The sequence below is a fragment of the Lagopus muta genome, chromosome 1, assembly GCF_023343835.1.
Source record: "Lagopus muta isolate bLagMut1 chromosome 1, bLagMut1 primary, whole genome shotgun sequence".
Classification (NCBI taxonomy): domain Eukaryota; kingdom Metazoa; phylum Chordata; class Aves; order Galliformes; family Phasianidae; genus Lagopus; species Lagopus muta.
In genome coordinates, this window is record NC_064433.1 from 91,975,758 (window position 1) to 91,996,568 (window position 20,811).

Below are 20,811 nucleotides of genomic sequence, written 5' to 3' on the forward strand. Positions count from 1 at the left end.
GCCCAAAAGGTGTTGCAGAAATGGACGTGGCAAGATGCTGATCAGATTGACACCAACTGAAAAGCCCAGAGAGTTGGAAGCTTTTCTTTTTTGCAAAGCCAGTTGCATGTCCTGCATGTTATAGCAACACAAATTCCCTCAAGCTTTGCTGAGACCCCAGCCCGGACCTGCGACCAGAAAACATGGCTATGTCTCCTGAGCCATAGGCAGAGATTTTCCCCAGCTTTGGCAAACACCTGCTTTGAATGTGCAAGTCACCAGGAGCAGCTCGCTGCCCACAGACTGGTTTTGGATGTGGTCACGCTTGAGCTTAAGACGTGCCTGGACCCAAATGCGTGGGCAGTTTCCTGCACCTGGTAGAATACCGGCAGCGTCCTTCTTGCAGACTGAGAAGTGGCAAGTGTGTATCATCTCCCCTGTGTGTATGCGTTTCTCTCCTCAGAGACCAGCATCTCCTTGGAGATTATCAACAACGCCAGCAGTGTCTTGGAAGGGGAAAGCCTGCGCTTTGGCTGCAATGTGCGTTCAAGTGTGGGACCCCAAAGCCGCCTCTCTGTCATCTGGCAGCTGGTGGACAAGCAGAACCGGCGAAGTGAAATTGTGCGCCTGGATCGAGATGGCACCCTGCAGCCCGGCCCGTTATACGCTGAGCGCAGTAGCTATGGCGGCATCCAGATGGAGCAGGTCCGGCCTGGCTCCTTCACCCTGGAGATCTTCAACAGTGTCAGGGCAGACGAGGGCCACTACGAGTGCCGGGTGGCCGAGTGGATGCGGACACTGGATGGGGAGTGGCAGATAGCTGGGGAGCGACACGCTGGCACCCCAGTGACCATCACTGCTCTTGGTGAGTACTCGAGGTGTGGGGGCAGAGGGGCTGTGCCCCCTTGGAGCCTGGCCCACCCCCATTGCCAGTGGAATGGAGGCACTGGCTGACTACCTGCAGCTTCTGGATAGATTGGTGCAAAACTTCTGCGTGTCCTATGGTGTTTGAAGGCAAAATCTGAGGGGTAGCTGTGGCAGGGGCAAAGCAGGGGGTGGCTGAGGAAGGTAAAGTGGCTGTTGTCCTTCCAACGAAACAAACAGACCATACCGTGATTTGCACTGGCATGGTGCCCTACGTTCCACCAGCAAGGGAGCTGGGCTGTGGGTAGTGAGGTGGTGGTTCTCCATCTGTGACCCATGTGCATCAAAACTTCTTTGCGTGCCCTGGGCAAACCTCAGCTCAGCTCCCCAGACCAGGAGAAGGAAACAGCAGGTATCTGTTGGCCCATCCACCAGAAATCATGAGCATCTCCAGTGGCATCAGAAGCCCACAGGAGCCACGTATTGGGACCGGTCCTCATTGCCTCTGCTGGGAGGCCCTGAGCAGCTGGCCCAGAACTGCACCATTGCTTGAAGTCAAGCCAGATTAGAAGCCGTAGTCGTCGAGTCTGGAACTCAGCTCTGCCAAAGAGCTCATCTGTTTCAAACACAAACGACATCAGTGTAAGGGAGGGGTAGGTAGGACGTTAGGGATTTTGCACAGAATGTGTTACTTGGGTCCCGCTCAGGCCTTGCTGTATCAAGTCCTGGATCGGTTCCCAAAGAGTTCTGCAGGAGACTGAAGAACTGATGAATGTTCCTGCAAGGCCACTGATTTACGGAATGCCAGAGCTATAAACAATTGGGGTGTGCTGTTGAAAAGTCAAGATATAATTTTAATTTTTTTTTTTGTTCTCTACAGTATTAATCTTAAGTTTCGGCACGATGTGTGAGAGACCAGACTTTAAAGTCATAAAATACTCTGATTAAAATCTTGCTTTTATTCTCCTTTCCTCCCCTTTGCTTTTGACCTTCTTTCAGAGACTGTTCTGTTTAGAGCTAGAAAGCATTGCTGTAAAGCATCCAAAAGCAGTTAAGGACATTACTTTGTGGAGAATTTAAGGCAGATTCTCAGCTGGCTTCGACTGTGTCTTTGTCTTGGGGTCAGTGACAATTGGCCTGCTGTATGTCCATGTGTCGTCTATTCTCTTTATTCTGCAACTTCGGAAGGATTATGGGGGTGAAACAATGAGTAGATGAAGTTGAGATTTTAAAATATATCACTTTTAGTCATGCTAAAATTTAAGATGCTGGAAATTTCCCAGCAGTTCCAAAAGGTGGGATTGGAAGGAGGTTGTCCCTCTACCTCCATCCTTTGTTTCAGAGAAATTTCTGACTGTTGAGCACACCCTGCCAAGTTCTAAGAAGGTCTTCATTCTATAACTAACAAAGCTGAAGGAGCTCAGTAAGGTTTACTGACGAAAATACCAAATACTGTTTTGCTACCGCAGAATCTGAGGTTTTTTGTTCAGATTAATGCTTTTGAAATGTCTTCAGTAACTCAAATGGAAGGTGCTAAGAAAGAATAAGAGAGTTTTATTGATACCAAAAAGTGCTAGTAAAAAAAATGCAGTGGGTTTAGTGACACTCGCATTTCAAGTTAAGATCTAATCGCTTGCTAGTCTGCCAGGGTAAAAAACTCTTTAGCTGAACCAGCACAGGTGATATTTAAATCCATAAATCTAGATACTCTATGGTTATGATGCAACAGCCAGAAAAGAGATGTGCTTTCAGGTGAGACTACATGTGCTTGGACTTCAAAGGCTCTCAAGTGCCTAGCAAGGGATTTCAGTCCTCAGCCGATGGGAAGGAGAGGGCAAGGGAGAAGAGAAAGCGAGGGAATACCAAAGCCTGCCTGGACACCCAGCACAGCCCTCCAGGAAGTGAATGCTTCTTGGAGAAGCTGCTGGCAGGGAACAGGGTCCCTGCTGTATCTACAGGCTGTGCTGAAGTATCAGAACAGAAAGTATTTTCTCTCTCCAGCAAATGAGCAGTGGAAATTCCCTGACCCAAAATGTAAGCCAGTCAAATGGGAATATGTTTTGCTATTGCTATTTTCAAATTATTAATAGGCTGATGGTTTGAAATTCCTCTTAACCAACAAAGTACTGGGTGCAAACAAGTAAAAATGTGTTGACTGGCTTGTGGAGATGTACGTGTGTGAGGATAACTATGTATATCATAGAACCATAGAGCTGTAAGGCAGTGATCTGGAAGAGAATGGAAAACGTGCTATGTGGAGAAGTAACCAGCTTCTCTCACTCAAATTGCTGCCATCCTGAGATTCCATAACCTCTGCCAGGTTATAACTTCTCCAAAGTGTGGAAGAAAGCTGTTTCTTCTCACTTTCCCCTGCCTTTCTCTCCCCTGCAGTGACCAGTTGTGGACCTGGAGCGGGGAAGAAAGGGGGAGGGTCCCTTGGCAGGAGATGGCTGTGAATCATGGCATCTACATGTGCTCATGCTTGTTCCTCATGCAACATCAAGCCTTGTGCTTCAAGGCCCTTTTCTCTCTCTTTTTGCAGAGGCTGGTTTTGCTGTCACAGCTATTTCCCGCACCCCCGGGGTAACCTACAACGAGTCCTTTGACCTTCAGTGCATCATCAAACCACACTACCCATCCTGGGTGCCGGTGTCAGTGACGTGGCGCTTCCAGCCGGCAGGCAGCAGCGAGTTTCATGACCTGGTCACCTTCACACGTGATGGTGGGGTCCAGTGGGGTGACAGGTACTTGGGTTTCCGGACACGTACTGCCATCGAGAAGGCTGAGTCTAGCAACAACGTGCGCCTCAGCATCAGCCGAGCAAGCGACACAGAGGCTGGCAAGTACCAGTGTGTGGCTGAGCTCTGGAGGAAGAACTACAACAGCAGCTGGACTAGGCTGGCAGACAGGACCTCCAACCTGTTGGAGATCAGGGTCCTACGGCCAGGTAAGTGCTGAGAATACACAGGGCGGCAGCATGGAGGTGCAGCATGGGATGGGTACGTGCCAGTGCTGTGGATGTCTGTCCAAAAGATGGACCTCTCCTGTGGCTGCAACTGATGTCAGACCATTGGGAAAGACTTGGGTGGGACTTTCTGGTGGTGGATACGTTGGAGTCTCTTTCTCCATCTTTGGGAACTGTGTACTTTCTTTGTTCCTCATGTGTTGTTCTCAGGGTTTGCTTCTGGGAGATGAGGTGGGTGAGGCTTAATCAAGCCTGTGTTCCTGTGAAACGAAGGTGGCTTTCAGAATGCCTCCTCCATTTATCAGAGCGGACTCTCATAGAAGAGGGACAGGATCAGAGAAGAGTGATGATTGCACCAGGGCCTGTATGTGCACACCTATCACAAGGGGTGTGCTGCAGTTCTTAGTAACTGGCTGTATCTCTTGCACTGTTGGTGATATTTTCAAAAGCAGCTAGTGTTTAAAGAGCCTGGCTTTCATCTCTGCTAGAAATTGAGCCCTGTCCAGGTGGAAGTCATCAAGTCCTTGGTGTGCACCAATGGGGAATGTGCACCATCTAGGCAACAAGGATCTGGCTTGGCTGAGGCAGTCAAAAAAACCTATGAGCAAACCTGAGCAGCCAGTAGTGTTAGGCACCTTCTGCAGGCTTTGTTGCTGACTTCTTGGTGGGTGGTGCCCCTTGTTCTCCTTGAAGGCTGCCAAGACGTGAGGTCAGGGTAGCTAGCTGTGGAACCCTGCTGAGCAGAATGATTTACTGCTGCCTGAGCCTTAGGGCTGGAGTTCCTGTTTGAAGTGAGGCTTTTTGCACCTTCGAGACTCTTGGATTAGGTCTTTGTAATACTGTCAGTCCTGGCCTTGTGTTCCTGTGCAGAGGAATGCCTCCCTATGGTTTGTCTTCTGGCTTGAGGGTTGTTTTTCTTCCCTCAGTGGCTTTTTTTGTACTCTTCCACCTTCCCCAATCCTTTGAATGTCTTTGCGAAAGTCAGGAGATGCTGCTGCCTCATGAGCTCTCTACCTTCTTTCTTCCCTCCCTCCTTTCCTCCCTCTCTTCCTGCCTCCCTCCCGCCCCCCCTCCCTCCTTTTCTCTGCTCTCACCCTCATCTCCAGGTTAATCTTCTCTATTTGTCTTGATTATCCTGCCTTGTGAGACGTTTTGCTGCTCTCAAGGTCATGTTTCTGATGTTCATCATTTTAGCATATTTCCCTATGAAACAGCAGTGACTGGAGATCATCCCTGGAGTAATAGGCTTCTTTATGGCATGTCTCTGTGCATGCATATGTGTGTGAGACAGGGAGGAAGAGAACCTCTGTATTACAGCTCAGTGTGGCCAGGAGGACATTTAAACTATGCTCTGGCAGCCGGTTCCCCTTTACTGGTGCTGTAACCATCAAGTGGTTAACAGAACAAGTGTCTCCATGGTTCTTAGCACCTCTCGCTGTCTCTTTTTCAGAAGGGGTCATTTGGGACTGAACAGAGTTGAGTGTCTGAGAATGCTGTCACAGTCCAAGCCTGTGGCCCCAGAAATCCCATCCCCTTAATCTGATACAGCTGTTGTCCCAGTCTCTTTCCTTTGCCACTAGCCCTAAGCCCCTACCTTGACACGTATACCAGAGAGTTTGGAGTGAGCTATCTCCACTACAGATCTCTTAGGGGATATGCAATGAAGAGGGCATCTCTGGACATCTTTTAGCAAATTGAGCTAGCATGTCTTTCCAGACTGCAAGTTAATGTTGGGATTTTGATTTTTTTTCTCTTAAAACCTCAGCTCCCTGTTTGTCAGAGTGACCTTTCTGTTCGACAGGTTCGAGGTGCTTCAGAAGTGGCAGTCGATATATGTCTGCCTTTTAAGTGTGTTATGGTGAGAAAGGTAAAACAGTGGCTTCCCGATTGCTTCATTAATCTCTCTGCTTTGTGAAGTCCCACATCCTCAAGGGTTTAGGTGCTGGAGCTTCTCCTGGTGTGCTGGTTTGCTGTTTCAGCACTTTGGCCATCTCTTCTTGGCAGTCTTGCGGTGGTAAGTGTTTGCAACTGCAGGAGTTGCAGCTCCTGTTCTGAATTGGCATACGTTAACATGGCTGCAACATAATTTCACCTGCTGCTGTATCAGGTAGCCAACAGGAACACTGACAAAATGCAGCTCAAAACATTTGTGTACCTTCTTCTTCCCTGGAAGAAACAAAATGAGTAGCTCAGAAGGTGGAAGGGAATAAGGCAAGAAATGGCAGCGAGAGCCCAGCTCTGAACTGAAGGTCTGTAGGTGGAATGGCAGAAGTGTCCTGCGTGACATCTGGAGCTAGAGTTGACCTTTGGGTTTGGTGTTCCCAGTCCTTGGGGAATTAAGCTATTACATGGACTGGCAGCATGGAGAAAAGCCCTGTAGAGGTTGTGATCTGTACGTGTCAGAGCTTGTAGAAAAACAAGGTATTGAGAGGGCATGGTGTTTGTTGCTTGGTGTTGGATACATTGGTGGATGGATGCCCACCAGCAGCAACAGTAACACCTGAAGCTCCAGTATTTCTCTTTCGTGGCTGACTTCCATAGTGTCAGGCTAAGAGGCACACTGCCACAGGCAGCTTCTATGTGTTTTCAATGGAGAGCAAGTTGCACTGCCGTAGAGTGAGTGCTGGGTTGTAACTTCTATGGGCTGGTTCTGGGGGTCTGGGAAGGATTTTGGGCTAGAGAGGTGATTGGCTAGATTGCCTGTAGCTGTCTCATGTCCTTCCAAGGCAGTGCTCTCCTTCCAGCTTGCGAGCTGCCTGTTTCTTTCTCAGTGAACTCGTGTTGCAGCAAATGGGAAGGAACAATATAAGTCAGTTCAATTCATGCCAGCTGCTTCCCCACAGCCAAAGCTGGCAGGAGATCACGAAGAGGAGCGTGGGCTGAGCTTGGAGCAAGCCCCAAGTGCACGGGTGAAATCTCTTCCCACCTGCAACCTTTTGAGAGGCTTCAATTATCCTGCTCTGCAGACCCTGGGTCTTTTAGCACCTGAAGTTAGGGCTTCCTTTGAGGGCCCCTGGCACTCCTTTCCTTGGAGGGGTCAGACATTGGGAGCACTCCCTGATGCTGTGGTGTTAGAGGAAGATGCGGTACAAGTGGTTCCTTTTGAATCCAGCTGAAAGTGTTTGCGTTTATCAGTTCCTCACACGTTGCTGGGAGAACATACGCCCTGTAATGCCTTATAGAGCCCAGGAGGGATGCGGGAGGTGTACGGGGGACAGGGAGGACCTGAGAGCTTAGCAGCCTTGCTTAGTTTGTGGCTCTTCTGCAGATCTTGGTTCTCCCTGCCAAGTTTACAGAGGTGGAGCAGCTGAGACTGGGCAGGCTACTTGCAAGCAGTGAGTTTGTGCAGTCTGTGGGACGCAGACAAGGGCAGCAGACAGTCCCTGGCAGCGCAGTAGGTGGGGGGGGATGTGCTGTGATCTGAGCAGGCTAGGACGTCTGGGTATAATTCTTTTGGCAAGAAGGCTCTAGCAGATTTGTACTGGTGTATTAAATTGCTATTGTCCTTGTATGCATTCCCTGACTTATCTTTCCCCTGCAGTGAGTGTGGGGTGATTTGGCAGATCTCTGGGGGTCTGATCACAGCTCCTTCACAGGAGCTGGCTCTGGAGAGGTGGGCTGCCTTCACTGCAGGGATCGCTCTCTCCCAGTCCCCATGTACAGCTTGACACAGCCCTTCTTGGCCCCACACTGCAAGCTGCATGCAGACAGTTCACCTCTGATAAATGCACGGCCACCTTGTGCCCACAAGTTGATTTCTTTTTCCCATCTTCTGCCCTTCCCGTTCCTCCCTCCTGGCGTCATCTCTCCGCTGGCCCTTTCATGACTAATCCTGAGGCTGGCACAAAGGGAGAAACTGCAATCACCTCTATAAATCTGTCCTCTTGCTACTGTTTTTTTTGACAGTAATGAACGTGGGAGGAGGGATGGGGAGGAGTGAAGTGAGATGAGAACTGAGCATACACTGGGGTGCTGGGCTTCTTGCTGCTTTTTCGCAAGCTGGGCTATGACAGATTGATTGACCTGGGAGCCATCGAGCAAACAAGACGTCAGACTCTTCATTAGAGCATTAATTAGCTTCCAGGGTCTCTCCAGGGGCTGCTCCATAAAGTTTGGTTTACAAGAAGCTGTCTGGTTGAAACTTAATGTGGAGGGGGAGGGAGAAGGCTCCTCAGCTAGCCTTGGAGTGGGGGGGAACAGTTGTGCCTTCACTTTCTTTGGGATCAGCATGAGACAGGGCTTTGTTGCCCCAGCTGTCCTGTGCCTGGAGGGTTGCAGAGCTGTTGCTCTAAACGTGACCCCTGGCAGCAGACTCGCTGAGTTTGAGTGGCTAGAGAAACCTGAGGAGAGAGAAGAGGATTCTTACCTTGTGGTCCAAGCTGTCCCTGGCGGTTGCAGAGAGGCAGATCAGCATCCTACTCATCCTTCTCTCTAAAGACATGGTCAGCAGCCAAGCGGGTGGTGACCATACAGACAGGGGATGGACAAGAACTGGAAAAATAAACTGCCTTATGGCATTCTTAACACTGGGAGAGGGATTTGGGATTTTTCAAACAGTTGCCAAGACACAGCAGGTCTGTGCAGAGGTCTGTGAGACTTTTTCTAATTGATAAAAATTGAGTACTACTACCTTTCTTCCTTCTGATTTCTTAATAATGTCTATGTCCAAGTACTCCTCCTGTGTTTGAATGTGGAAGAGGCCTTTTCTGCATTGATGGCAGTGGTGTACTGACCATTCCCAGACTCTTCAGTGGAGGCTCTAATGAGTGTGAACCAAAAGATGCATGCTTTGAAACCGAATACTTTTGGCTGCTGGCAGAATCCAGCAATAAAGTTCAACAACGAAAGTTAATGAGGTGGAAACTGCCCTGCACAAGTGGAGTCTGGAAACTTATCTCAAGTTTGCTGCTTGCTTGATTTCAGAATGGTTTTGTTCTGTAGAATAGCACTGCTTCCCTGCTTTAAAGCCTTCTGCTCCATCTGGCAAATAGCTGTGCTCTTGCATGAGTGATGGAGGAGTTCAAGAGGCACTCAGCAGGGACAGGAGGCTGCTCGTCTGCAGTCGTGACTATGGTGCAGAGCAGCCTCCTGTCCCCCATGTGCTCAGAGCTTCACTCCTTCCCCCTTGCTGCCCACAGGTGAGACCTGCTGTCCTGCTTCAGAGCTGCTGCTCCTCCCTGCCAGCTTTCAGCACGCTGAGCAAGCGGGAGGACAGGGCTCGCTTGTGCATGATTTAGGGCTGTGCCTTTGTGCAGACCTGCATTAACAGCCCAGCTGGAGCCCTTTTTCTTCTCCAGTTGGCACAGGTGGGTTTGCTTCCTCCACCTCTTTTTCCCTTGGGCTTGTATTCATGGCAGCCTCTCTGCCTTGCACATTTGCCCTGGGTTGGGTGTCTTGGGGCAGCTGGACTTGCTGCTGCCTGTTTGGCATAGTTATTCATCTCAGACTGGTACCCTGGTGTGCTTTTTCTCTACACCTGCTCCCAACACCCTCATCTCTCTGTATTGTCACTGTCATATTCCGGGGGCTCAGTCTTCTCACTGCTATTATGGTGATATCATAGAATCATGGAATTGTTTGAGTTGGAAGGGACCTTTAAAGGTCATCTAGCCTAACTCTGCTGTGATGAACAGCTAGGTCAAGTGCTCAGAACCCTGTCCAGCCTCACATTGAATGTCTCCAGGACGTTGCTTTGTAAATACAGATTTGAGGTGCAGTTTTGCCCATGGACACATCTGCGTGAGGAAAACAAAAAAACTGCCATGTCCACATGGGGCTCACTTGTGGGCAGGGGGAAGGAGTTTGTGCCAAATGTGTTCGACATTCCTGGTTCTGTGGCAGGGGTGCTGATCTTAGCCTTGTGGGATCAGAGCTGGGTTTCACCTGCCCTTGCCTTTGGTTTCTCATTGTTGATGTGGGAATGTACTTGGCTGCTCTTCAGGTTTGCTTGTGAACTGTTGCTGTAAGCCTGATGATCACATTGCTGACTGCAGTCAGTTAAAAATCAGGGCTTCCCTTGGGGCTTCAGCCTGCAAAATGCACCCATGAGCATAGCCCAAGAAGCTGGATTTTAAATGTGTGAAGCACCTCAGGTGAATTCAATGAAGTTGAGGAGCCGGAATGCATTCTTGCACCTAGCAGGACCTAACTCTGCTCCACCTGCTTCGTGTGTGCCCACTGATCTTACTGCAGGATGTCTCACTTCTCAGCCCCCAAACAAAACTGATGACATCAGGAGATGTTAGCTGTGTGCAGAATATGCTGCTCTTTCAAATTAGTGCTCTTCCCAGTTACATTTTGCACTTCAAATTTTTCACTTCCATTTTAGAGCATTGTGTTGCTCTCTGCTACCTCATGAGTGGCCTTCTGATGCTGCTTGGAGTATGCTTATGCAGAAGCAGAACATCAGCCTGTTGGCAGACTGTGCCCATAAAACTTCTTTGATGTTGTCTTGAACGTCTTCTCCCCACCCTCCTCAGCTTCTCATTGATTTCCTGCTTGCTCTCCTTGAACTGAAATATTCTGCAGTGAGCAGTCCTTCAGCATTTCCTCACTCGAAAGCTTTGTGCATTCCTCGTGTCTTTGAAGCACTCAAAAGCAGCCATTAGGGTGGCTCTGGGACTGCCAGCCCTTTGGGTAGAGAGCACTGGTTTCCCCCTTCTCTTTTCCCCAGTCCATGGAGCCTAGGGCCTTCTGCTGGGCTCCATGAGATGAGTAGCCCAGTCCCAATTACTGTGAATCCCCTGCTCTTGGCTTCCACAGGTGTTGGTTCAACTGATGGGCTGGGGTGTCTTCTGCTGCAGGTGATGGCTTCTCAGCAACTTTGCTCTTCAGCACAACAGTCACCTGCATAGTCAGGTGGTTTAGCAGTGCCCATGTAAAGGAAATAACTTCAGTAAAACGAGCCTAGCTATTTTTTCTAGTTGCAATTTTACCTATGAAGCTAATGGCCCTATGTCAGCAGAACATATAAGGGCAATTTCTATAGCAATGTTTTTCAAGAACTCTGGTTCTTAAGGGACTGATTATTTTTGGTTTTCTGCCTGTCCTGTCATTGGTCGAAGACTTAAACGCTGGGTTCATAGAAGCTGCAGCCTGCTTACATCAAAATGGGAGACTATGGACATGCTAAATCTATGGCTTAGAGTGTTTTATCTTAACGTGTATATATAACAGTTGTCTCTCAGGGCCATTGTACTTGCTTAAGTAGGAATTTGGGATGCTATCAAAGAAGAGATTCCTACAGTTTTCCCTGTCCTGTATAATAGGGAAGCATAGAGTCCAGAGAATGATGGATCTGTACTCTATCCCACTGTAATACTTCCTCTGTCCTTAAGAAGTTTAAGATGACAGTGTGTTGAGAAATGTCAGATGGCTCATTTCTTTCAGTTGTTCTTCCACACAGTAGATGGATTCATCAATTAGTTTATGGAGGCAGCAGTATCATGAACTCATGAATCATGAGTTTAGGTTTCACAAGGCAAGTGGAGCTGTGCACTTGATTGTGCAGAGGGAAATGATCCTTAGCTCTGGCACTTAAGCTGGTTACATGGTCCTGTTTCATTCCTTATGCCACCATTGATCCTACTGCAGCAAATGAACCTGGTGAAAAGAAATAATTAACGATGAGTGGGGTGAATGAGCTCTTGTATGGATTTGGTTGTATCTTCCCAAGTATCTGTGCACTGACAGCTGGAGCTGGCAGAGCTGGTGCAGGTAGTACAAAAAGCCTCACAATCCTATGTGAGGTCTGTCTGGGGGGCTTGCTGTCTGGATGGCAAGAAAATGGCATTGCATGTCACTCTTAGCATCTCATGTCACTGTGTGTAGCAGCCAGCTGTTCAGTGGGAGCCTCTGAAACAGCACAAGTCAAACCTAGTGAGCGCGAAGAAGACAAATTGCAGTCACAGTTAGGGGGAGCAGCTCTATGCTAGGATGTGCCTCGAACTTTTCAGGTGTCTGTCTGACACTCGGTAAGGAATTGTGGCCATTAACGGCCAGACTCCAGAATGACTTGGGAGTTTGTGCGTGGTGCTGCCTTATGTGTTGTAACTTGCCCTTTGGCTATGTTTAATTACTTTTTTTTTTCCTAATTGACATAGCACTCTTTTGTTTGAATTCTTTCTGATGAAGGGCTGATTAAATATCTGTGTGTTTTTGTTTTGTTTTTTTTTCCTTTCTTTATCCTTGGCGGCTGTAGCTTGGTACTGAATTTATCTTCTGGTGATCCTATCTCCATACTTTAATTTACAAGTGATCAGTGAGCCGTACGTTGTTCTCTGACAGCAGGCACAACTCATGCTGGGAGCCGTTTATTCCCTCCCCTCCCCTCTCCCGCACAACTTACACATTTATTTCAGGGTTTGACAGGAAGGTTTCTAATTTTAGAGCTGTGGGGCATTTTGATTTGGGTTATATCTGTGTTTGTTTTTATTCCTCCAAGGTAAATTGTCCTCGAGTCCTTGCTGTCCTGCAGGGAGACATGGTTTCTCAGGAGGACTGTGAGGTGTGTCCCCAGGCTTAGCTGCAGGTCCTGGACCCTAGAGCCACTGGCTTCCCAGCTTCCTCCATCGCACACAGCGTTCTCCAGCTATGTCTGAGGATGCTCCTGGGTTTTAAGGAGACTTTCTAGGTCACAAATGCACACTTCCCCAAGGCCTGGCCCACCTGAGGAGAGGCAACGACTCCTCCAGAAAGGGTTAACGTTTCCTCTCCTTTCCGTGGAGCTGCTCACACAGTAATTCAATCATGTCAGCCTGTTTGCAGGCAATAATTCATTGTTATACGAACACTGCAGTAAAGTGACAAGTTAATAACGGCAGTAATAATGGCAGGCAAAGTCTAATGCTATTTCCCATTCTCCTACTCCTGTTGCACCAGCAGAGGCCCATGTTGGCTAATGCAATTTGCAAACTCACTAATCCAGTTTCAGTAGGGATTGTGTTCTATTAAAAGAGAATAACAGCAGTCGGTAGCTGTGCTGCCATGTTCCTGGCCCCTCTGGGAGACTGTGCTGGCACTGGAAGTCTTTGTCTTTGCAGTGATTCCTGTGCAACACTTAAGCCTATCAAGTGAGCTCCTCCTAGGACCCATTCCTCTTTCTCCTTAAAATGAACACCTTTCCTCTGGCTCCTCTCTTCTGTGAAAGAGCCACTTCTTGCAGCTCCTACATCTTCTCCTTTGTGCATTAACTTGCTTTCAGCTAGCCTAGTGAGCACAAGGCACCCATCCCTTGTCATGTGGTCATTGTGCTGACGTGTGCTTGCTTCCTCCCATTGCCACTGTTCCCCACGGTCATCAGCGTGTGCCCTTGCAACACACACATGAGAAGGCAGAGGAAGCTCTTCATCTGTGTTTTATGGAAGAGGTGCCAGAGGTGCCAAGTGTTAAAACATGTCGTAGCCTGTGGCAGAGCAGTCATCTGCATACAAGTCTCTTGGAGCCGGGCAAGTAGAATTTAGGGCACAGAGTGCTCTTGGAGAAATGATGAGGCACTTCTGGGTGCATGGCCACTGTCAGCTGTGCTGAAGTGTGACTGGTGCCCCTCGGGTCTTATGCCTGAACATCATCTTGGGGCTTCTGGAAATAGGTCTCTCCTGGCTGACCTTATAGATGCCATCCCTGTTGTCAAACCCTGTGTGAGCTCAGGCTGGCTTGTCCCCATTTCTTCTCTCCCTATAGCCCTCACCTCCAATCAGTGAGATCCCAATGGAGGCTTTTAGAAGTAGGGCAGTACCCAGGGAAACTTCAGTACTTCACCAGTTCTCTCCAGAAAAGCACATCATCTGGAGGAGCGCTCCCCCGAGGGTCACGGTCTCCAAAGTGGGACACAGCAGACCTTGCTGCCTCCCTGTGCCCACAGCAGGCTCCCTGGAGACTCTGTGGGTTGCTGATGGCTGTCTCCATGCCCACTCCTTCTACCCAATGGCAGCTGCCCAGGGGCATGCAGAGCTCAGTTGCCCCTCAGCTGGCAGCCAGCCCCCTTCTCCTTTGCAATGGGGGCACGTTGGGTTTTGTATGGTATTTTCTGTGATGGGGGGAGCACACCTTCAGCTACAGTTCAATACTGTCATTCATTGTCATAATGGTGATAGTGGTCCCCACATGGAAGGTAAACATTTAGCAGAGGGCTGCTGTTGTATTTTCTTGACAGCTATGAGGGAAGTTGATGTGAAGAGTCTTGAGACAGAGCATCTTTGTATCAGGGCATTTTTAGTTACAGATTGCAGTGTGCTTTAATAAAAGTGAGTGTTGTAACCTCTGCCTGATGATTAGGAAGTAGAGGCAAGAAAGCCACCCACCTTAACAACTGCGAGGAGCAGCAGCAGAACTGTACATCATGCCTTCCTTCTCTGAAGACTGGTTTCCTTTCCCCCGAATATCTGCATAACTGTGCTTGCCTAGTGCTTGGCCTGAGGAGACTGCTTGCCTTGTGCTGTTCAAAAAACCCACAAAATATGTATTAGATTGCAGAGTACCTAACCAAACTTTCACCTACGGTGGCTGTAGGGGTAGGTCAGGCTTGGACCCCAGCCCACAGATGCAAGCTTCCTGGACCTCATAGAATCACTGAATATCCCAAGTTAGAAGGGACCCACACAAGGACCATCAAGTCCAGCTCCTGGCTCTGTGCAGGAACACCCAAAATTCAAGCCTTATATCTGAGAGTGATGTCTAAATGCTCCTTGAACTCTGGCAGCTTGGGGCTGCGACCACAGCCTGTTCCAGGGCCCAACCCTTAGCCTGGGAAGTAATGTAAAGGGCCTGTAATGCTGGAGAACACTGCGTGAGGTGAGATGGCCAGAGAGAATACAGACCTTCTGTGGATACTTAGAATCCTTGCCAACCTTGCCATCCAAGCAGGGATGCAGCATCCTCATGTCCTGGCCAGGCTCCAGCTCCAGTCATCACCCATTTAGCTTCCCACTGTCCTCCAGCAGAAGTGATGGGATGCCCACACTGGTGCAGGACAGCATTTCTCTGAGTCAGTGGGCAGCTGATAGCTGCAGTCTTGGTGCTGGCTTAAGGGCCCCAGCACTGTTGAAGAATTCACTCAGTTTTGTGTGGCTGATTTATGAAAAATATGAAGGTTGCAACCGTGACTTGTTGCCAGTGTAAATTGAGAGCCTCAAAAGCATATGCAGGGCCAATTACAGCATGTCAAAGTATGATATCCTCTTTACTGGCACCCTCTAGGGAGCTGGGAGATGTTGTGGCAACGGGATTATGGCTTGTCGATAATATGCAGAGTAGTTTCACCTAGACACGTGCATCTGTTTCCCTCCCTAAGCAGATGTTCAGGAGGCTGCTAAGAGAACATCAGCCTCCTAACAGCACAGCAGCAGCCGCCCGTAACCCTGCCAGCTGACACAGCTGCACCCACCACCTGGGTGCTTTGAGCATAGAATCACAGATTTGGGTTGGAAGGGACCTTAGAGTTCATCTAGTGCCAAGCCCTCTGCTATAGGCAGGGATACCTCCCACTAGACCAGGTTGCTCAAAGCCCCATCCAGCCTGGCCTCTAATGGCTCCTGAGAGGGGGCACCCACAAGCTCACAGGGTGCTCAGTGGAGCATGCTGTGCCCTGGGGCAGCCTGTATCAATGCAGCAGGTAGAGGCTGAGCCCCTTCCTGGCCCTCTGCCCAGACACATCCCCAGGCTAGGAAAGGGAGTTTCCCAGTGTCAGAGTGCAAGGTTTGGCTGGCTGAGTGCCTGGGATGTCACATTCAGCAACTACAGCAATTTCCATGTCATGTGGTAACTTAAACATGACCTGGCAAATTGCACAGGGCGCAGTAAGATTCTCTTTGCATTGAAGCAATCTTAACTAGCAGGATGTCAGGGCTGTGGCTCCCTGTGCGGCCTTCTGTCCCAGGGGGAGCACTGCAGAAGTCATCGTCCCATTACTACAGGCCTGGGCACTGGGGTAGCACCAATTCCAACACACATCTTGCTGCTGAGCAACCCTACCACACACAGCATGTGTGTATATGCTGCATTTTAATAGATATAGGGCTACTGACTTAACATACACAGTTGCTATAGTAACAGAGGTTTCCTTAGTAACGGTTGCAGAAAATAATCCAGCACCAATTAAAAATAAACTGTTTGGAAAGGGGGTTGGGGGAGAAAGGAAGCTGCCGAGCATCACCTTCCACATTATTGGCTCCTCTCTCGGGGACTCAGAAGATTGATTAATGCCTGAAATAACCTTCCTTAAGAGCCCAGAAGGTGGAATGGGCGGGTGGCTGAGGCTGCTGTCCTGGGCTGAAACAAAGGGGATGGATGAATGGTGTGTGTCAGGTAGCAGGGGTGCCACAGAAATACAGTGATGCGATGCTAGATCTCTCCATTAAGTTGAAGTCTTTTAAAGAGGAAGAACGAGGGACTGCTTTCCCTCCTTCTCTCCCTCCACCGTCTGCGTGCCATGCCCGTAACACAGCTTTATTAGCATACTTATTAATGCTGTGTGCAGGGTGGGCTCCAGGGGAATGAGTTACCAGGATGCCTATCTCTGATACTGTACTGAAGCACAAAGTGTCACTGTAGCAGGAGTTTCTTCTTTCTGTTTGATGTTGTTTGTGTATACCCTCTGTCCCCCTGGAGTCGTCATCATCACTTGTGCTGGCAGGCATCTGAGACCCTGGGGTCCAGGGGAAGCTAGAAGGAAGGCGGAACTTGAAATGAGAGAGGGGGCAGTGTGTCTTCCTCGCAAACACGGGATGCGTGGGCCAGGTTTCCAGGGCATGGATCTGCACAGCTCCCCTGGCAGATTTCAGTCTTCTGTGCCTGTAGCGCTGCGCTTCATGCAGTAGCTCTGGTACCCAACGGGTTTCATTTAGAGATTGTGCACAGGGACTATTCACTCAGCAGCTGCCTGTTTGAGGGGTGCAGCCATGTGAGGTGGTGGTGGAGCTGGGAGAGGTTTGGATGGGCTGGCTGGAACAGCACAGTGCTATGGGCCTTCTGCATTTCAGCTATCGCAAACCATTATAGGCTGTTATTGGGGCACCCTTCATCAGTTATTCCTGAATGTCAGCACTCAGGCGAAGGTGGTGGCAGAAGCTGCATGTCTCTTCTGCCCTTTAGCTGGTGAGCTTTCCTCCAGGGTATACCCAGTGCAAGTGTCACATGAGGGCGCCTTGTATCCTCTGCAAGCAGCAGTGCCTTTGGTCCACACTCACTGCAGCTGCTTGAACACGTGCAGGGGAAGGCTCTCTGCTCCTACAGGGAGGGGGAAATTGGAAACCAGCGTCACTCTCTCCCCTACATGGACAAGACCTAACGTTGTCCTTGAAGCTGTGACCGCTCAGCTAGCAGAATGGGAACTGCCGTCACGCTTGGGAAGCAAGAGCAGTGGTGTGTCTGCAGCTTCTCTCAGGTTACACAATACATGGTGGACCTGGGGCTGGCAGTCCTGACCACTTCCCTGGCTGTAGCGTGTCTGTGGGTTACTTGTCCCACCAGTGTGACAGCAGTAGAGACTTGTTTAATTCACTCTTCCCGGAAATGGTTTTCTGTGAAACTACTCAACAGCTCATTGGTGTAAGTTGTAATTTGTGTGATTCCATCATCAAAAAACTCACCCTTGTGTCTAGAGAACCGTTGTAGAGACAGGGAATTTGAGTTTGGGTGTAGCCTTCTTGCTACGTTTGGTGCCTTAGATCACAGTGAGTTGAAAGAAAGGATTTTAGGGGAGAAATTGTGAAAAAAGCAAGTCTCTTGCTGAAAGGACCTGGTGGGAGGATGCAAGAATAGAAGGAAAGCAAAAAAAAAAAGGGCTTTGGTGAGAGAACATCTAAATGCTTCTGTTCTGAAAGTCCAGTGCAAGTGGGACCCAGGCAAGCGCAGCCACATGTGCAGCTGGGGGAGATCTCTTGGGTCCTCCCCAGACAGGTGAGTTTCTCTTCCATGTTCACACCCCACCTTTTCTCACCTTCCTTCGTCTCCCCCTGGCAGTGACCAAGCTGCAGGTGAGCAAGTCGAAGCGGAGCATCACCCTGGTGGAGAACCGCCCCATCCCGCTCAACTGCTCGGTGAAATCCCAGACCAGCCCCGACTCGCACTTTGCCGTGCTGTGGTACGTGCACAAGCCCTCCGATGCCGACGGCAAGCTCATCCTGAAGACCACCCACAGCTCAGCCTTCGAGTACGGCACCTACGCCGAGGAGGAGGGGCTGCGGGGCAGGCTGCAGTTTGAGCGCTCAGCATCAGGAGGGCTCTTCAGCCTGACGGTCCAGCGGGCTGAGGTCCGCGACAGCGGCAGCTACTACTGCCATGTGGAGGAGTGGCTGCTCAGCCCCAACCACGCCTGGTACAAGCTGGCAGAGGAGGTGTCGGGACGGACCGAGGTCACTGTCAAGCAGCCAGGTACTGCACAGCACGCTGGTGGGGTCCCCTTTGGTTGATTGAGCGCTTGCTCTCATGCTGAGCAGCTGGCGTCCCTCACTCTACTTCCCTCTCAGCTTTGTCACTCTTTGCTTTTTGACTCTTTGTATTCTCATGCCCGCACATCCCTGCACAAAGGGATGTTCCCCCTTTCACTTAGGCTGGGTTGATGTACATTCCAGCGTCCCACATGAAGGGTGTCAGCTCCCCTCTATTGAAAGAGCTGCTGTAACCAATCTGGTTTCTTTATCTGCAAGAGCATCATGTAGCAAGAGTGTCAGCTAGCGACCTAATGAGAGAGAACTGCTGTGTGCCTGCCTAGGAAAGCATTGTCATGTTTTGCTGCACAGTCTGTATCTTGGCAGGAGTAGAGAGTCTTATCTCTTTTCCCTCTGCACTGTATGCATGAGATGTGAGTAATGAGCTTAATGAGGTGGGGGAGCTGGCTGCCAGGAGGGGAGAAATCTGCTCTGGTGGTGGTTTCTGTGGTAAAGGAAATCTCTGGTAAAGACAGGCCAGCATAAGCTGGGGACAGAGCCCTGATTTCATGGTAAGATGGGAGGCAGAGGGACAAAGACCATCTCTGAGAGCAGTCTGCACCCCATGCATGCTGAGGCAGAGTGTCATTACTTCACAAAGAAGCCTGCCGTGATCCTGCTTGCCCCAGATGCCTATTTCTGAGAAAGAAAATCTTTCAGGCAGGGCGGAAACAGCTGGATAGCAGGACCAGAGTAAGATGCTAAGTGAGTCTTCTCTTGTCTGGATTTGGCTAGCTCAGTGTAGACTCTATCTGAAAGGGTGTGGGAAGGGTATTGGGTATGGTCCATAGCCAGTGCCCAAAGTGTTTGTTCTCCTGGTTGTGCAGGGAGCACAGCATGCCAGAGCACACTGTTCATTGCTGGTCCCAGCTGCTTGTTTCCATCTGCAAGTTCTCAAGATGGCTGTGGGGCAGTCAGGGAGGGGAAAGCTGTGATCTGTCCCCTCCCCTTCATCACCTGCCTCTCACTGTGCAGTGTCAATTGCTTACTGCAGCAGCTGTACCAGGAAAGTCCAAGCTGTGCCCCTTCATCGAGGTCGTGAAGGAATTAGGAGTGTACCACATGTCATTTTGCATAAAAGAGCTGATTGCAATCACTCCTGCTGTATCAATGAAGTTATGGAGCAAAAACCAGGGGCATTCCCAATGCGGCGAAACACTGTGTGACTTTGCCCTTGTGCCGCTTCTTGTTTTGCAGCAGTATTTCCCTATAATCAGCAGTCCCTCCTCTGCTTTTTTTTCCTTTTCCCAAAGCAGGAGAGCTTACTGGTTGGGGTGTGACCAGGCTCGTGCCTTCCACAACAGGAAAATGTGAGAAAATTGAGCTGTGACCTCTCTTCACGAGGTTTCACGCACCCGGGACCCCCCAGGTCCTAGTAGGAGATGTGGAGTTTCCCACTTCTCCATGCCAAATGGTCAGAAGGCCCATCTCATTTTCTTTTCCTTCTCTCTTCCTTTTTTTCCTCCTTTTCCTCTTTTTCTTCATCACACTATAGGATTGTAGACCTGAGGGAAGGGCATGTGGGGAGACACAGGACCCTTGCAGCCTTCGGTCACCTTGCATTTGAGGGAAATGGTTAGTGGGCATGGTGGTGATGAGTTGACAGCTGGACTAACTGATCGTAACCTTAATGATTCTTTGTTTTCTTGTGATCCTTTCCTGCAGATAACCGCCTGCACGTGAACCAAACCCACAGGAACATCACAGTGCTGGAGAACCAGTGGGTGATGTTGGAGTGCCAGGTCAGCAGCCGGACCAGCCCTTCCTCACAGCTCCAGGTGGAATGGTACGTCTGGAGGCCAGGCCATCCAGAGAAGGAAGCTGTGGCCCGGCTGAGCCGTCAGAACACTCTGCGTTACGGGGACCTGGCAACACTGGGGAATCTACGGGGCCGGCTCCACCTGGAGAGCCCATCACCGGGCCTCTACCTGCTCTCCATCCAGAACGCCACTGTGCGGGATAGCGGGGCCTATGACTGCCGTGTGGAGGAGTGGCTGCTTGACCCCAGCGACCGCTGGTATAAGCGGGCAGAGGACCTCTCCGGGCTCACCACCCTCATCGTAAAGCAGCCAGGTGAGGGGGGGTCTCATGCCACTGGCTTTGAGCAGTTCTCTGCCCTCTTGGATCAATGCAACAGGGCACCGTCTGTGTGTCACTGGTGGTGAGTCTGGGCAGAGGTTGGGACCACTGTGCTGTGGGCCACAACAATGCTTTCTTGGCTGTCTTCATTGCCTTTTTCTGAAAGAGGCATGCTGCAAGCCCTGCAGAGCTTAGATAGATCTGCAATTTTTGTCACCACTGCACCTATATTTTTCTTTTTTAATGGCGCATTTGTCAAATTCAGTAAAATAAACTTCAGATGTTATTCACATTTGGATTGAAAGTCAGATAGCAGAAGCACTCTGTGCTTCCCAGACATGTGCCCAAGGCGCCGGGTCCTTGCATAGGAAGAAAGCAGCAGTGGAGTCAAGGTATTCACTGATGTGCAGGCAGTTTGGCATGATGCTGCTCTCTGTTCCACAGGTAAAGAAGTACATGTAGGGCATGCAGCTCCATGGCTTTGTGGATTGGGACTAG

General features: G+C 49.8%; 1 protein-coding gene across 4 annotated transcripts in view; it reads left to right on the forward strand.

Annotated features, from left to right (window-relative positions):
• IGSF3 (immunoglobulin superfamily member 3) overlaps positions 1-20,811 on the forward strand; it is a 171,671-nt gene that overhangs the window by 144,693 nt on the left and 6,167 nt on the right. For 3 of the 4 annotated variants that reach the window (XM_048955649.1, XM_048955650.1, XM_048955648.1), the window contains 4 exons: positions 443-844; positions 3,386-3,790; positions 17,768-18,178; positions 19,900-20,307. In XM_048955649.1, the coding sequence (XP_048811606.1) occupies positions 443-844; positions 3,386-3,790; positions 17,768-18,178; positions 19,900-20,307 (1,626 nt within the window). The remainder of the gene's footprint in view (positions 1-442; positions 845-3,385; positions 3,791-17,767; positions 18,179-19,899; positions 20,308-20,811) is intronic. The other variant, XM_048955657.1, reaches the window with a different exon arrangement.